Below are 18,020 nucleotides of genomic sequence, written 5' to 3' on the forward strand. Positions count from 1 at the left end.
GGTTTTTGATAGTTTATTGGCTCATTGTTATGTGACATCATCGTCTCTGTTTTCCTGCTTATTGGTGATTTGTTATCATTTACATTTTGGCTTTACTTAAAAAAATAGTTCAGAACTTTGGGAAATGTGCTAGCTTGATGAGAAGTTATGTAAGGTTATGTCCAGGACTATCTCTTGGCCAGGCGCAGAGACTTCTTGGAGTTGCCTGACAACCTCAAGGTGACAACAAGTTTCAAGGTGGCCAAGACACAAGATAAAGTCCTGCACACGAAGACGTTGTCCTCTACTGGACTCCATGGATAATACTGTTCTCTGATTGTGAGCACTGATCAGGATGCCTGCCTGATTATGTGCAGAGCCGATGCCGTCAGCTATATGTTTTCTCTTCAGCGATGGCGACTGAGTAACCTTTAGCCAGTTAGGATCAGTGTGACTGGGTCAATGTTATGTCTGTGTTATGTGTCATTCACTGGGCTCCACCAACTGTACCCACAGAGTCCAGTAGAGAGTGTAACCTGTGCGAGAATGTAGATTACATGTTGTAACCCCAGTTCTATTAGCACAGGTGGACCCCGATACCTAGGGGCCCTGTCGCTACTACACCACTCTCTGAAGAGAGTGTAGGGTAGCTAATGGCATATATTTGGGAGACACATCCTGATTGGTCAGCAACATTTATGCACATTTCATTGGGCAAATGTGTGCTTGTGATTGGAGGAGAGAATTGCCCATAGAATTCAGTAGAGGGCTCAACATGTGCTAATAGAACTAGGGTTACAATATTGTAACCTTTGTTGATGTAAAACTGCAGCTTGTCAAATTTAAACCTCTGTTTTGTGCAGAAAAAACAAACAAGATATAACCGAAATAATTAGTGAGCTTTAGTCATGGAAGGTGGATTTTGCTAGCAGAGCCAGGTTATTTGTTTTTCCATTTTTCCAGCCTGCGTGCCAAACTAAGCTGACTGGCTGCAGCTTTATGTGTTCAATATGAGCGTGGTATCAGTTTTTTTTTTTATTTTTTATCAAACCCAAGAAAGCAAATGTGTGTATTTTCTGAAATGTGGAGCTAATTGAACAGCAGTTTGCTACAATCCCCATGTGAAATAATTCATCTTAAGCAAATTTCTATTCAGTTCATTTGTAATTTTTTATTACATTTTTTTAATTCATAACAGCAAGAATCAAATATAGCATTGCAGGCCCTGTGAAAAAAAGTGTCATGAACATTTCTATCTTAACCAAACACATCCATCAAAGTTGGCACAGCACACCACAGGTTATATTAGCTACCATTATCACATGATATTGTAGTTAGTAAAACCCCCAGCAAACACATATTTCTACCAGCTTCAGCAGGTACACTCGCCCACCTCGATTTCATTTCTGCTTTCTTCTCACACGTTTCACTCTGATGAGATTATATATTTTATGGCTTTAGACTGTGGCAATCAGGAGTTTTCTCTACGGGTGCTTTTCAGAGGAGGTGGCCGCCACGCTAACATGACACATCTTTTCAGCGGGCCTGGAGCAGTAAAACAAGCAGAAACAAACTGCAGCAGGAGACAGAATACATCATATTAGCACTACGAGCAGAGAAAACAAACAAGAAACAAACGAAAAAAAAAAAAGTTCTGTTTACATTATATCATAAACGTAAGCATGCGTGCTTGTAGGAGATGAGAGATGACAAATATGATCAGAACACAATTTTCAAACGACTTAATGACCAAACCACAAAACAGTATTTCAGTCTGAAATGATTCTTTAATTTCTGCCGGATGTTGAACTACATTCATGTTTGGTCAGTTTCATCTACTAGAAGCACAGCTTACATAAACATAAAGAACATACTTATAGCTATGGTGTTTGTGTTGCATGTATTTTAACTCTCCAAGTGGTAAAACTTTAGTGAGTATATTCTCAGGATTTTTTTTTTTTTTTTAAATAAACCACTATTCTATTTTTGTATTTTTTATATATATCTTATTCCATTACATTGATAGAATATTGTATACTGTAAATACATCTTTCTGTGTAACATGTTTTCTTATTCAATATTACTGTCGTGATTTTTTTTAAACGGTATATGTATTTCCTTTAACATGCATTCCTCTCTGAGTAAAGTAAGGAGACAGGACGTGTTGTGATTGGTTGGGCCTGGGAGGGCGTGGCCATGACACACAGACCTGTGAGTACAGGCAGGTTAGGGGACCAGACAAACCCAGTCAGGCCCTTACGCTGGAGGGTAGTGGACGCCTCCTCCGGAAGGTTACCTGGCAAACTACAAGCTGCTGACAAAAAAGAAGAGCAACACTTGGCCTTTTCTGAAACGGGTCGGAGAGCGAGAACTCAGTGCCCTTTGATGCAAGCAATTTTGTTCAGCCTTTCATAAGATTTTTTTTTCTGTGTTATCCTAGCAAAATTCCTTGTCGTTTATAGACATTATTTTTTTATTCAAAATAAGATCTCAATATACATGATTCTCTCTTTTTTGACTATGTACAGAAGTGCAAAAAAGTCAACCTTTATCACCTTTATCACCTCAAGTTTCCCCACCCCACCCTTGTTGTTTGCAGTTGGCTAAGTAAGAGACGAGTGTGCAGACTCGGTTCCCCACTCGCCACGTTCACCTGACCCCGCCAGCGACGCCCCCGAAAAGTGATCAAATATGCAGCTTGTTTTCCAACATGGCCCAATTTCCAGGGAGAGTAAAAATATTAAAACAATAGTTACTATTTGAAATGGATACAGTAGAAAATAACATCTTTACTCTAAACATCTAAGAACTAGATTTTTTATAATAATCTTTTTTTTCTTATATGACTAGTTACAAACCTTACAATCGTTAAAATATTACTCGGTTATCGGCGGTGGTTGCCACAGTGACAACTTAGCCTCTCTGTTCTATTATTTCATCACTGTTAGATACTCATATAAAACATCTTTGTTCAAAGAACACAAAAAAGACTAGAGAAATTAACAATATGCATACAGTTCAACAATATGCATAACGTAGAAAATATTGAGTTTACAATCATAATCATACTAAAATTAACATTACATGGAATTTCAGGAAACTGTGCATGAGGAACACACAAACACACACTTTTTTTTTTCTTAAACCTTATAGTCATTATAAGAAAGATAAATAGAATGAGCCAAAATCCGAACTAAATATCAAAATATCATCCAAACAAAACAAAGTAAAACACTTCTCATCTAAAGAAAAACCACAAGAAAGATAAGAAAACACTGACAAAAAAAGTGACAATTACATAGTGCTCTGTGTGTATGTATGTGTATGTGTGTGTGCGTGCGTGTTTGTGTGTGTGTGTGTGTGTTTTAATATGGCGTGGATTAGGCAACTGGATGGTTCAAAATGGCATGTTGCATTGTGCTGACCCGATGGTACATTCTAAGGCTTTGGATGAGTAATACAATCGTTTATATTCTTGCCACTTTCCCTGTACTATCCACCAATTTAAATATGCCTGAAGAACACCCAGAACACAACAAGAACAAAGAGTTCTAGAGATCTACTCAATACACTCGATCCTACTTTGGGCTCGTTGTGCAGCCTGCACGTTTTAAAAACTTTGTCCCGCTAGTCTACCCACGATATCTAGTAACAGTGACACAAAAAGACTTTGGCTGACTATCTGAAAACAGCTCTCAGGCAGACTCATTAAACAAATATTCTTAAATATGTCAGACTATATATACACTACACTTTGACAATCTGCCTTAAAATATATGCATAACCATACAAATGAAAAACAAATCAGGTCATACAAATCCATCGCCGGTTGCACCGTCCATTTTAACTTCTGTCTCACAGCAGTTTGGATACCAACTAATCGCCCTGTTGTTTCAAAGCTATTCCTCGTAACATCATCATTAGGAGAGTCTTTGGTCTCTCGCACAGGCCAAGACCCCACATACAGCTCATTCGACTTTTAGAGTCAATAGACTTCATGATCATGGAGAGATCTGTGTAAGCATATATCCAGTCATTTCCTGTCTGAACAACTGACATCAACAACAAAGTCTGAGAGGAAAATTAAAAAAAGTTTTTCATTCAGTAGATTTGAGTATAGCAGACAATCCGGGGGAAGCTGATCTAATCAGCAGTGGTGCTATTGGGAGTCACAGGAAATAACAGGTCACGGCGTCGGACACTACATGCTGTCCAAAAGAGAAAATAGACGTATTAAAGGGAACTGTGGAGTTTAACACTTTGTAGAACTGCTTTAATACCATTCATGTGTTTTGAGATGTATGGCACTTTACAGGGACACCTGCAAGGTTAAAGACATGTGCTTAAGAGATAGAAAAGTAGGCTACAAAGGTTTGAAAGACACCTCACAGACATTCAGTTGCTATTTTGCCTCTGAGCACACTCGTGTAATTTCCCTTATCACTGGTTTAACAGAATAAAAGCATAAACAAAATCATTGTGCATGCATATGTGATTCAGTCAGATCATTCGTTTCTTTTACCTCAAATGAAAGACAAGGTGCACCGTCGTGTAAACAAATGAACACATTTAGGTCAAAGACCACCAACCAATAAACAATTAACACATGTCATGATTCTTGGTCAATGGACGTACCAATCCAGTCATTTTTTTTTTTTTTTTTTTTTTTTTAAACGACTGCTCCACTCGTTTACCTCATGTTGACATTCAAAGTGTGTCCGGTGAATAAAGGTAAGTTGCCTCCACAGAGCGAAAGGCAGTCTTTAATGCAAATGATGTTCTTTTCTGTTGTTGTGTTATAGTGTGCATGGATTACACATGAAAACAATCCTAACAAACTGTGCCTCCTATGTTAACATGCAGATTTATCCCAAACCAACTGAGATTTGGTTCTCCGTTTTGCTCTTGATGTTACAGGCATGAAGGGTGACCACTAATCTTGGACTCGACACCAGCGCGCTCCAGTTCCATCTGGAAAGAAGTTTGTAAAACACAGCGAATTAGATGTGAAGGAAGAGGACAAGCTGCAACAAAGCTTTGATTAGATGTTTCTTATTGTCTTGAAATTAAACATACATATGTATTTCGCTATATACTTTTTAATACCATAAAACTAATAATTTGAATTAATGCCTTGCAGGGACACAGCGATTTAGAGAGCCCAGTCTCTGAAGCTGTCGAAATCACTTGGCACTTGGGCAGTGACTTCCTGTATCAGAAACCAACGAAAAAGGCATCCTTTAAAGTTGGTATGATACACGGCCTGTTGCCGTTGTAGTTAAATAGCCCCCGGCTGTGTCAGGGGAAAATGGCAGGACAAGGATGAAAGTTAAGGTGGTGAAAGTCCAAGTAGGGTGGGTGGGGCGGTTTTGGTGGATGGGTCCAAAAACACAGACTTTCACGAGAGAGCGGTGTTCACGTCCTGTAAGATTCTAAATCCAGGTTTCCTAAACCTAACCACGTGCTTTTGTTGCCTAAACCCAACCATGTGTGTTTGTCGTGCTGTACCCAAGTAGTGCATTTATTTTGAAAGAGACTGTATATAAACATTACATTTCCTGTGAAATGTGTGTGAAAATGTGTTGATTCAGACAAAAACACACTACTAACAGGTACAATTAAATGCCTTGGACAATTCTAAGGTAAGCATAGCCCACACAGTCAGAAACTCAGCCTCAGACTGGTGAAAAGACTCAATCCAAGGCATTATGGATGGCTAACAACAACAGTAACAGTTTTCGATATTGGAAAATGGATAAATAATCACAGAGGACGTCAAGTGTCAGATTTATCATCAAAAAATGAATTTATCTTACAAAGTCCACAAAAAGACTAAAAAGCTTCTGAAAGGGATAGGATCGCACAGGAGCCTCCATTTGAACAGCCCAACAGTTAACGTTAGCTTCTGGGCAAAAAAAGTAAGTCCCTTACATGCAGCGTTCCAGGGATATTTAACATTAATGTTATGTCGTATATGACATTGGCTGCTCCAGTGTTAACTTGTATAGTGTCCAGTATGTAAAGCTTTGCTTCGGCCATACAATATGGAGTTTATTTTCAGATAACATTACATAAAAGTTAGACATCACATTTATTTTTCTCTTGCCAAAACAGAGCATTTACTTGCCCCAGGAAAACGTTAACGTTGAGCTCAAACGCTAATAGCTGGGACCTGTGTCTGGTCTCTCAATATTCCATTGGTCATTAGGCAAATTATTCAGAATATGAAAATGCACCTGCTGATATATTGGTTCTTAATTACAGTGTAAATGAAGCCTCCGCTGTACACATTACATTTCCTCCTTTTTTCTTTGTGAACCCCACACTTGATAGTTCAAATTGTGCCTATGAAACAGATCTTCAATTCACATCAGGAGGCTGAAAATCAATATTGGACAATTCTAGAAAATAAATAAATTATGTTTAACGGCAACATTTTTACATCAAATGGCATAATAAAAACAATAAAATAAATTCTTCCTTTCTACTGTATTCCTTCCAGTGCATAACTAGGCATAATAACAAGATGTAACATGTTAATTTGTGAGCTCTAGTGATGCTGGTAAGTGGATTTTGTGAGCCAGGCTAGCTGTGCAACTTGTTCAGACAACAGTCTCCAGCTTTAACTTCACATTTAGCACAGCATAGATAGTGGTAACAATCTTCTCATCTAACTCTTGGAAAGAAAATAAACAAGGGTATTAACAAGAACATGAAATTATTCCTTAAAATTCTACCTTTCTCTAATAAAATGAGTGGTAGAGATAAAATAAAAATTGCCTGAATAAACAACTTCGTCTGCTGTATAAAAATGAAAAAAAAGAAAGAAAGAAAGAAAGAAATTGTGGCAAATCCCTCACATAACAGTTAGCTGTCTGGGTGCAAAGCAGCAGTACTGGTCCAAATGCAGTGTGTGAAATGTTTAGAGGAGGTACAATACGTACTGTTCTGATTGAGACTCCTACATCTGGGTCACATACTTGTGACTAGTCAGATGGTCTGCAGATATTATTGGAATCTGATTGAGAGGGGGAAAAGAGAGAGGAGGAGGAGAGAGAAGGGAGAAGACAGGAAGTAATGAACATGAGGAAAAAAGAAGGAGGGGGACAGACATCAGTTGAATTGAGGACAAACAGCACTTCAACCTAAACTGATGATAAAGATAAGCATTGAAAGCACTGCTAAATAATCACAGTATAAGACGCCTTGAAAAGCTAGCAAAGATCAGAGATGAGCTTTGTGCACCATTCATGCATTTTTCATTACGAGGCACATGGGAATCATAAGATCAGGAAAAAAAAAAGAAAACTAACAGATACTGAACAGTCAGAGCCGAGAGAGAGGAGGCAGGAGAGGAGCAAACCTGATTGGCTGTTGCGGTTGCAAAGGGAACACTTGTGGCAGATGTGGTGGCTGCAGACACAGTGGCTGGATTAGCACCGTGCATCATGGGTACTTGGGAGGGAAAGATCACACAGGCAGTTGAACCAGAGCAGATTTAAAGCTTTTTATGTTCACACTTCATTTGTCTGTCTACAGAGTGCTGATAAACATGAGAAAACCTGTTTGTAGTTCTAAATCGCTTCAAAGGTCCAGTGTGTGGGATTTATGGGGTGTTTTCATTACTTTCGTTAGTTTACAATGAGCCACTTATTTCTATCTGTCTAATCTGCAACCTCATAGCTAGATGCCACTAAATCCAACACACTGGACCTTTAAATCAAATCTATTTACCAGTGAACTTCACTGTGTTGCGGAGCAAGAAAAAGAAAACAGCCTGTCTTTTGGCATTTACACTGAACAGGCTACTTAATTGGCTTTTGTTTTACAATTAATTATGACTAATTCAAACATTAAACTTACAACAGCATCTACAACGTTACCAATAAATAACTCCTCATGTTTATATGGTATGTATAACCAGACAGTATAATGAGGTGTTCGAGAAGTTAGAGAGCTTGGGATGGAAGTGTAATGAAGCAAGGGTCAGGGGATTTTAAACTGCAACAAGCATTAGGTGACAGACAGACCTGTGGTGGAGCAAGAAGGGGGTTCATTTCATGTATTGCAGAGCATAATAATACACATAACTTCCAGTTTAATTTGCAAAATTAATTTGAAATCAAGATTCTTGTTTTATCAGCCTGTCAGATGCATTGGAAACAAGATTACATTTTAGGCTGTCGAAGTCTGAATTCACAAGATGGAGAATGTGCTCACAGTGACTACGTTTACATGCACACTAATATTCCACTATTATTCAGAATATGACAATAATCCAGATTTATTAAGGGACATGTAAACAGCATATTCGGTTTGGATATTGTAATGCAGCATTTTCCGAATAAGACAGACAGGATATGTCAGTGTTATTTAGGTTTTAGGAGCGTTCTTTAGTCAAGAATGCAGTGCTTCCTGAATATGCAGTTTGCGACACACGGCCTCTTGCCTGTTTACGGTCGGCTCTGTGCGTTGTCATGGATGCATTGTACACAAGCCAATATCCAACAGTTTGCAGGGCTGGGATAGAGATGCATGCTCAAAAGAAAGTCCCATATTTTGGGGAAACACACCTTCTTGTAACAAAATGCAAGACTTGGATATCAACAGGTTTTTGGATATGCGCAAATATCACAACATTGATTGTTCAAGAACATGGCTGAAGGAATAAAAGACCAAGGCTGTGTTTGCAAGGTCCAGAAAACAAGCTGCTTCAACCGTTCCACTTTTCCATACTTTAACATGATAAACGACATGTCAGGGCACGTTAATTGGAGCATGCAGGGCTGCATGTGGACAGCATTATCAGTGGGATGGTCGTTTTCATTAAACACGTACACAGCTCAGAAGGAATATTGTCTTTTTCAGAATAAGGGCAAAAACAGAATATCTTGTGCATGTAAACGTGGTCATTATGTAGTGAGTTGAATGACACGTGAGTGACTACAATGGGCTCAGAGATAACGGGTAAGGAAAGCTGGCACCTACCAACACTTGTTGCAGGTGTCATGCACAATATCGAGCCTGCCCATCATGCATTGCAACAGGGAGTGGAGTGAATAGGGAGAAGAAATCAAGAAAAACCCATTACAAGTGTTATAAAGTCAGACATATTGGATTGAACGTGGATATGAACAAACTGTGCTGTGAATATGTTAACCTGCTGGGCTCAGTGCAATGGTTAAACAGATGATTATGTGCCAATATTGATTATTAATAATTACACAGAAGAGTCATTCCTTTGCAAACATCACAGTTGCTGCAGCCACACATACTGCACAGCATATGAAGCATATGCATGAGATACAGAGGTCTCAATTCTCACCGCTGCATAAAAAGGAAGGGGAAATTAAACACTACCAGAGGTCCCATTTTCCTGTCAGCAGCCTAACAGCTGTTTACACAGTGGCAGTTTTGGATGGCCTGCTTTCAGAGTCCTTAAAGTGTGCTGCAGTGACCTGACAGTCCAATAGTGTGGGACATGTGAGACAGATGAGGTGAGACAGATGAGAATATGGGACACAGTGTACAATAGCTGTGCAGTGGCCAGATGTGCATGCCTGTGTGTGTGTGTGTGTGTGTGTGTGCAAACTCTACATGCACACATGCTGAACACTAAGGGTGTGATTTAAAGTATTTACTTTAGGCCATTAATATGACATTAACAGAATATAGACTACCATTATTGTGGCAGACACAATGTGAATTTGCTAAGTTGATAAACATACATGCAGAAATGAGCAGTCATTATCTGACACTCAACCTACACCCATGCTGTACAAATATAAGTACAATTAAATCCATGCAAATTGTTTGACCAACAACAAATTTACACATCATTCAGCCATTCGCTGCTGATAGCCAAACAGTTGTGTGAGACAACACATGATTTGACAGTCAACAGCGGTGGGATCAGCGCCAACAACATGGGTTAAAGAACAGCTCAGGGCCTTACCTGATGGTATGAAGGCAGCCTGCTGCTGAAACTGCATGTTGGCCAGGGCCTGTTGGTACTGGAATACGCCAGCATTGAACATAGTGGTGGCACCGTTGGCTTTTTCAAGTGCAGGTCTCTTTGGTAAAGGAGGCAAGACGGGAGGGAGCCCCTGAAGAGGGGACAACACCAAAATAAAGGGATGGGAGTGAGGGAAACCAAAGAATGGCAGCAGTGACATTCAGGACAGGAGAGAAGAAAGAATTTCATTAGAAAAGATAAAGTTGCTTGTTCCAGAACAGCTATTACAACACACTGGCAAGCAAGCAGTGGACTGCACTACCTCTGTCAGAGTAAGACAGGACAGTGGTGGTGTCTATCAAAAAACTGTCCTCTGCACAATATCACAGATAATATATAATTTTGAATAAAACAGTACATCATTATTTAATTTAAGGCTAAGGCATAGCTAGATCTCTCTGTAACCATAACTATAATGACAGCTAGGAGAGTAGTATTTTATTGATTGTTGGACCAACAACAGGAATGATGTAGTTAGGGAAAGCTGCACCGTCAGCTCAATGATAATAGTACACTATAAGCTGTGTTAAGACACCTCTTCAACAATTACACATGCAATATGGAAAATGACAGAACCATGCAAAGACTACAATACCTTATTAGTAACTTAGATATTACATTTTCATGCCACCAAATATCTGCTTTTGCACTTAAGGTGATGAACTGATCACCGACAGTAAAAAAAAAAAAAAAAAAATTGTTTATATATTTATTTTAAGTCTTTTTCTTTCTCTTACTAAAATAAATTCAAGCAGGCATTTTATAAACAACATGCTACAAAACCACTGGTTACGATCAGTTCATCACCCGTCACTGTTTCATCATTACATATCTTTAAAACTACAAATCCACTATACACCACAGCTACATGCCAAGCTAAAAGGTGAAAGGTCATAGTACCAGGTCAAAAGTTGCGTCGAGGGGTCGCTTCAGTGATTTGACAGCCGACTGAGTCTTAATTAGCAGGCAGCGAGCACATGATGGCAAAGGGCCAATGGGGTTCAAGCGCATTAACATAAACCAGCAAGCGAAGGTGCGTCATGGGGGCAGCAGTGCAGTGTGGGTTGGTGAGAAAAAAACAAACAAACAAACAAACAAACAAAAAAATAAAAACAAACAAATAAAAACAAATCATTGGAATGCAATATACAACAATAACAAGACTAGGGCATGCACATTAATGGCTGTAGGGTTACTGAAAAGAGTTATGGCCCTGGATGTTGTTTACTGTCAGAGGAAAATTATGTTATAATATTGAGTGTAATGGTGTTTTGGTCCAGACAGAACATTGAGCCAGTTAATCAGATCTGTTAAATTCAAATTTAAGGAGCCCTGGATTATTGTATTGACACACACTTAAAATATCAAGCAATATATTCTTGGCTCACAAAGGAAGCTCCTGCTCCATAAACTGGGTTTACTCACTCTGTGATGTCTACATGACTGTTGCCCTGGAACTAAACCCGAGGCCTGTACTACGAAGCCACTTCAACTTACCCACAACATCTTTAGTTATCTGGTGTGACTAACCCTAATATTGACCGTCTGGATGACCGGTACTACAAAGCTGGTTATCAACTAGTTCAGTCAACTCTGGGTTCCCTATCCAGCCACAGGCACGTTCATTTGAAAGGCGTGGGGTTGTTAACTACGAGTGACATCATCAGATCCATAAATGAAAGGTTACTTCATATGATATGAGATGAAACAGTACTGAAGGTGTTTGCCACTGCGAGAGAGTAAAATTTCAGTGGCATGGGATGTAAATAATACTCTGTAATCTTATAACAGAAAATGCAGAAACATTGAAAATACCATCCAAAAATACACCACTGGCTGAGACTTAAATTACATGTAGGTATCACTTGACCATAGTTGGCATTGGTATTTTTTCCTATTTAGTTGGATGATGATGAAAATACTCTGAATATGTCACATAAAACACTTTAAAGTGATGCCAGACTGTTTCTACTATTTAAGTAAAGGGTGGAAAAGTAGTTAATGATGGATGAGGTGTATTTGACCGAAGTCTTGCATTTATGATAACGAGAGCCAGTTAACAGTGTCGATTTTTTTTTATCCCGGTAAAAAGAGAACCAGCTTTGTTGTACCAAAAACCCAGAGTTCACCCTGAAGTTACCTCGCTGACTCCAAATCCTGCTTCATAGTACAGGCCTCAGGTTAACTTGATCCTGACCCCTGATCCCAGACCAGTTAACCCAACTCTAAAAAATGGCTGCAACTGCCGTAACCATCTGAACAAAATGAGACACTGTGTTTTCACTTCAGTTCTGCACCTTCTAATCTCATCATACAATGGTTATAAATCAAAATCATAAATGTTTTTGTGAAATTTTCACAATTAATGCAGATATAATCTGCCATTAACCAGGTAAAGATAACTTTCCTGCACCAAAGTTAAGAGGATTTTTTTTTCTTTCCTTAATTTTTGCTTCAATAATACATTTTTAAAAATCTGTTAGTCACTTATAAAATATATTTTAATAGCCAAAGTAAAGATTTGCTACTAAGGGTAGATCATGTATTTTCTTGCATGGCACCTGAATTGTGGACCTAACAACCACAGTTCACACTGCTGCTTCTGCAGCTACATACATGTGAACTTAAAGCCACAGCTATGGGGGCAGCAGAGAGCTAAACTATTAGCAACATCTTCTCTCAATCTCTGAAACACTTTGCTGATAGTAACATGCGTTTAATTTAGTTTATTGTCCATATTCCCTTTTTGGGTTGCTTTGCAGTGCAGGCAGTTGTTGTCAATGCTGGAATATCAACTTCCTCTGCAGGATTCTCCTCCATTGAATCAGGTGTACATGTGCATCTGTATATGTAGAACAGCTAAAAGGAGTTCCTTCTCTCTGAAATGACCTGAAATTGGCCACCGTTTTCTCTTTCTAAAGCCTGAAACAGAGCCAATAGGAGGTGCAGAAGTCCAGTGTTCTTTCAGTTCACTCGAATTACAATATGCTCATATTTTATCGTGGGATTTTTGCCCAGTGACATCAAAATGAAACCGCCTACCCAAGCTTTAACATTTTAAAGAGAAGAGATGATTAAAAAGGGAAGCTATTGTTCTAATGAGGAAGCTAATGTGATCATATTATACCTAATTTGGCTTTAACGTGAAAGGTTAACTGATATCAAGCTTACCCTCCTTACTGGAATACCTGCTGCATAATCATTTACAGAATTTGTCTAAGCAAAACCTTAAGTTTAAATTACCGGCAGTCTTCACAGCTGTATTTTCAGCAAAAAATGTAACATACGTATCGACTGCAAACAAATATACAACTAACAAAGCAAAATATACAACTAACAAAGCAGCAAAACAAGGAGGAGCAGGAGGCTCAGTCACACACTAGCATGATCGCTACAGCCTGCTGCTAATGAAGCACACATTGACCCTCTGTGTCTTCTCAGTGCATGTGGGGTCAGAGCTGCAGAGAGCAGGAGCAGAGGAGACTGGGATGTGTGCTGGGAGGCTGAGTAAAACAACAGGGTGGAAGGTGTTGACTTAAACAACTACATCCATAAGTGACTGGAAAATCAGAGGAGTGTTTGTGGTGCGCTGTGTGTGATCATGTGCAGGTCACATTGAATGAGCCCACATCAAGATTAGAAGAGCTTAATGACTTGTTTTAGGTGATCACATGAGAAATGAGGTCTGGCTTGATTTCTGGAATATGAACGCTACTCTAGGTTAGATTTTGTTAGTTGGATGCTTTGACACAGTGCATGTTCTTTAGCTGTTGCAGTCTGTGGACAGACACCTACCATGGCTGCAGCAGCTGCAGCCTGGTTAACTTGGTGTTGGGCGGCTTTGATCTTGGCCTGCAGGTGAGCCGGAGGGTGAAAGTACTTGCACTTCTCCCTCGAGCAGCGGCCCTTAATGTAGTCCATACACACAGTGACCGTGTTGTCGTTGGTGTCAATCATAGTGCTATCCGAAGGGTGGGCGAAGCGACAGTCATTCTCCCCGCGCGTACAGTTACCCCGTTGGTATTCCCGACACACCTGGCGCACAAGAAACACACAAACAAACACACGTTTCACTGCTTTAATTTTGTTTACATGTCGATAAGATCTCAAGCCTGCAGTAAAACACACACATAAATGCGCACAGACAGCACACCCACACACACATTATGAAGTTACTGTTCACTTTTACTTCACATCTGATGAAGTAATCAATCTGTTCAGTCATTTCAGAACTTGACAATCACTTTACCAGACAGAGCTAACCAATCTTAGAGACAGGCTCGGCCATTACTGTTGATTGATAAGCAGAACAGACCGTAACCAGCGTTTACAGACTCATTAATCACACAGCATTTATCCATTATTCAAATGAGCTGTGTTGTTGTTCTTCCTCGTGGAGACAGAAGGGGGCAGCATCTGCGTGAACAGTTGGGAAACTGATTGCCTCAGCCTGGATGTAAGGACTCAATGAGGCTCGTGGGAAATATGAGGCTGGTTACACTCAAGGGAGGCTGCAGCTGACGTAATCACCAGCCCACGCATAATAAAACACACACACATACACACACAAGGTGGGTGCACATATAAATTATGAGGCAGCATTTTTTCCTCAGAATTAAATTTTGACACTTAAATAGCTGTGCAATAACTTAGGATCTCTGTTTGAGCACAGGCAGACACCACTGCGTCTGAACGCCTTTCGAATCCTATCCGGCCCCAAATGAAATGTAATTTCATGGTAGGTTGTATCGATCTATCAGTTATTTTAACAGAACAAGCCATTTACCAAATGTCTGCTTACCAGTCTCACTGTCTGCATGCATAAGGGATTTGATTTGTGGCGGAGCGGCTGCCAGACAAAAGGCCACCAATGGCGTAATCTACAAACTAACCCTGCTCTGTCTCCTGTCATGACAGCTCATCATCCCCAATCACTGATCTGTGCGAGCAGTGGGGCAGGATTCTCTCTCTGTCTGTCTGTCTGTCTCCTCTCTCTCTTATGCACCTCTGTCACGCACTCACAGTCACATATGAATGTACACCTACACGTGCCCACTCGCACATTAATTCCCCACCACTGCCACCATCACCACCGCTGCTACTGGTCTTATTATTTTTTTTTTTAAAGAGAGAGAGAGAGAGAGAGAGAGAGAGAGACTGCCTTGTTGTCAGGCAGATGTTGGAGAGGCGGGTGAGGGAGGGAGGGAGGAAACAAGGGAGAGAGGAAAATGTTAGAGTGGTTGATGAATAAAGAGTAAAGGACAGACAGATGGGGATCAAGGAGACAGAGTGAGAGTCTTTGGAATCGAACGAGCGTGGCTGGCATGGAAAAAAAAATTAGAGACGAAAGGGAAGACTAAATGGAAGCAATCTGACGTGCTCTGCAGGTGCGGAGCTGTGTGTTTGTCTTAACAGTGGTTAATCGTGCATTAGAGAGAGGTAACCCTGCGAAAGTGCTTAGTTGGACAAACAAATAAAGCGCCTGTTAATCATATTTCTGTCCCCATGGTAACTGTCTCTCTGGGCCATTTACATCGCCATGGTTTCAGGTAAGCTACATATGATTTTATGCACGCTGAAAGGCTGCAGTATAGCTCCATAAAAGATCGAGACGGAGAGGCTGCCTGAAAATATTTCTCGGGAAAAACAGTCTAGAGGATTGTCTTCTAAAATAGGAATTTCTCTCAGTCTCAAGGAAACAGCCTGTAACATATCTATTCGCTGGTATGTGTGTTGGTCCACAGAATTCCAGCTATGTTTATTTTTTTGACGACACACCAGAAACTGAAATATGTCTGGCCCTCTTCTCTCAGATATTTTTAGCAAACCTAGTTCCTGACAAATTAGGCTAGGATATAAATTCTCCCAATCAAAAAGTCTCAGCAGCACACGCAGGCTGAGCACTACAGGCAGCGTTGACCACTGGGCCTAAATATCTTTGAGGGAAAACAGTGAAAATGAGCTGATTTTCTCTCCGCAGCCCGTTATTGCATTTGGCTGATAAATATTACACATCTGCTGGGCTGTTCACTGCACTTTAGCACAGAACGCTATCAATCCTTTGCCAGACAACCGTTTCAATCTCAGCCTGAACCGAGAGCTGCGTGTTCGTCCTCTCTTAACAACTTCTTGCCTCCAATTTTCCCCCACCTTTGTAATTTCCTCTCACCAGTCACGACTCCTTTATGAAATTCAATCATAACTCCCTCCATTGTTTCTGTTATCTTTGTCTCTGCTTGCCCCAACCGCTCCCCTGATGACCACAACAGGTCTCCAAATTGATTTCCTATCTCCCCCTCCGTCTCTTTTTCCTGTCATTGACCCATTCCCTCGCTCTGCATGTCATCCACTCGTTCATCGGGCCTGGAGACTTCCTCAGCCTCACCCCCATTAATTACCCAGCTACCCAATGTTACATTTTAAATGTAACCTTCCTAACGTGCTCACACGCCTCCTGCCTGCCTCCAACGATTTGCCCATTATTCGGCTGCGAGTGTTTCCCGGGTGGGGCTGCATAATGGATGAGATTGACTTACTGTCCAATTAATGATTATCTGAACACAGCTAGAGGAGCTGCACTCATCAGGTATCAAATGACTGATTGGCTTCATGGAAGAATTAAAGATTTTTCTGAAAATTACACACTGATAGAGTATAACTTGAGCCTGTGTCAAACAATGCTTTCTCCTGGCTGTTGATGGGATGCAGCATCGACAGCGGTAGTGTTTGTAGAGAGTTACTCTAATTAACGTCTCTCTCTTTGCTCAGGTCTGGGTAATGACTATATTATGGTAATGGGATGTAGTTACTGTAACAGAAACTGTGTACCAGATACATAATTAAAGTCTACAAACAGAAACTGTTGAGGCAAGATTTTCCAACCCATGTCTTTAATATTCAAATAGGCATAGTCCACATTTCAAAGCTCAATCTGTTTGCATAGCTGGGAAAAAGACCCTCACCGGGTGCAGTGTTTACTAGAGTTTTGTTAATCTATCTTTTAATCTGTGATATGAAAGTGGAAAAATAATTATGCAAATCCCCTCATCTGTGTGGTCTGTGGTGTGTGTGCTTGTGCAGTCACATTCATCCCATTTATACCTGTGTGTGTGTGTATGTGTGTGTGTGTGTGTGAGAACGTGTGTGTTGCTCACCTCCAGTCTGTCTGTCCTCATGAGTTTCTGTGCAGCAGCAGCAGCAGCAGCTGGTACGGGGACATTGGGGTTGCTGGTGACCAGTACGGGGGCACTGGGCAAGATGTCAGCGGGCATCAGGCCGGGCGACACCGGGCCAAGGTAGGGGTTAAACGCAGCGGCCGCTGCCGCAGCAGCATTGACATTGGTTGCAAGGCTGGGTGTGACTGAAAACATGGGCTGTGGGCACATGAAGAATGAGAGAGATGAGCAAAAAATGAGTATCTCACTCAGATTAGTAACAAAGTCTATATATAAAAATGTTGAATATTTAATCACATCCGCCAATAAGTATAATGCCATCCTCCCCCGCTCACACTCAAATAACCCACTGAAGATATGTGAAATAATTATCAACAGCCAAACAGGGGGCATGACCTGTGTTGGGAGCAGTGTCAAAAATAGACAATTAATGGTCCTACATCTGAGGGAAAACAATATCTTTAATGGCTGCTTGTCTTTTATTTGAGATAACACACAAAGGAAACTCTACATGTGGTGTCACCTCCTCCCTACATGGATCAGATGGAATCACACGCTTCTAACACCAGAGATCACACAACATATAGGAGTAATAGCTGAGGGATGTCAAGCTGTGTGCACACAGGAGGGTGGAGATGGGCTATACTGTACACACACGTACCGCCTGTATGTGCTATATTGGAGTTTGAAAGACACATTCTGTGAGAGGGAGGCTAAGGAGTATGCTAGCTGACATAGCGCAGTGTAAGTTTTCCCTGCACGTTCCTGACCTCAGCCCCAGTCTGAGGATTGTCTCTTGAGCCCCTGCCAACACGACACAGTGAGTAATAGAGCAGCGGCAGCCAAGGCTG

At 40.6% G+C, this 18,020-nt stretch overlaps 1 protein-coding gene across 9 annotated transcripts in view; it reads right to left on the reverse strand.

Moving 5' to 3' along the window:
- Positions 1-1,130: 1,130 nt before the first annotated feature.
- LOC117259567 (muscleblind-like protein 1) overlaps positions 1,131-18,020 on the reverse strand; it is a 92,682-nt gene continuing 75,792 nt past the window's right edge. For 2 of the 9 annotated variants that reach the window (XM_033630966.2, XM_033630965.2), the window contains exons 4-11: positions 17,149-17,367; positions 13,790-14,029; positions 10,895-10,948; positions 9,935-10,085; positions 8,968-9,003; positions 7,343-7,434; positions 6,924-6,997; positions 1,131-4,950 (exon numbers count right to left, since the gene is read on the reverse strand). In XM_033630966.2, coding sequence (XP_033486857.1) covers positions 6,941-6,997; positions 7,343-7,434; positions 8,968-9,003; positions 9,935-10,085; positions 10,895-10,948; positions 13,790-14,029; positions 17,149-17,367 — 849 coding nt within the window. In that variant the 3' untranslated portion in view covers positions 1,131-4,950; positions 6,924-6,940. The remainder of the gene's footprint in view (positions 4,951-6,923; positions 6,998-7,342; positions 7,435-8,967; positions 9,004-9,934; positions 10,086-10,894; positions 10,949-13,789; positions 14,030-17,148; positions 17,368-18,020) is intronic. The other 7 variants (XM_078167052.1, XM_033630968.2, XM_033630969.2 and 4 more) reach the window with 7 other exon arrangements.

The sequence above is a fragment of the Epinephelus lanceolatus genome, chromosome 4 (assembly GCF_041903045.1).
Source record: "Epinephelus lanceolatus isolate andai-2023 chromosome 4, ASM4190304v1, whole genome shotgun sequence".
In the NCBI taxonomy this organism is placed as follows: domain Eukaryota; kingdom Metazoa; phylum Chordata; class Actinopteri; order Perciformes; family Serranidae; genus Epinephelus; species Epinephelus lanceolatus.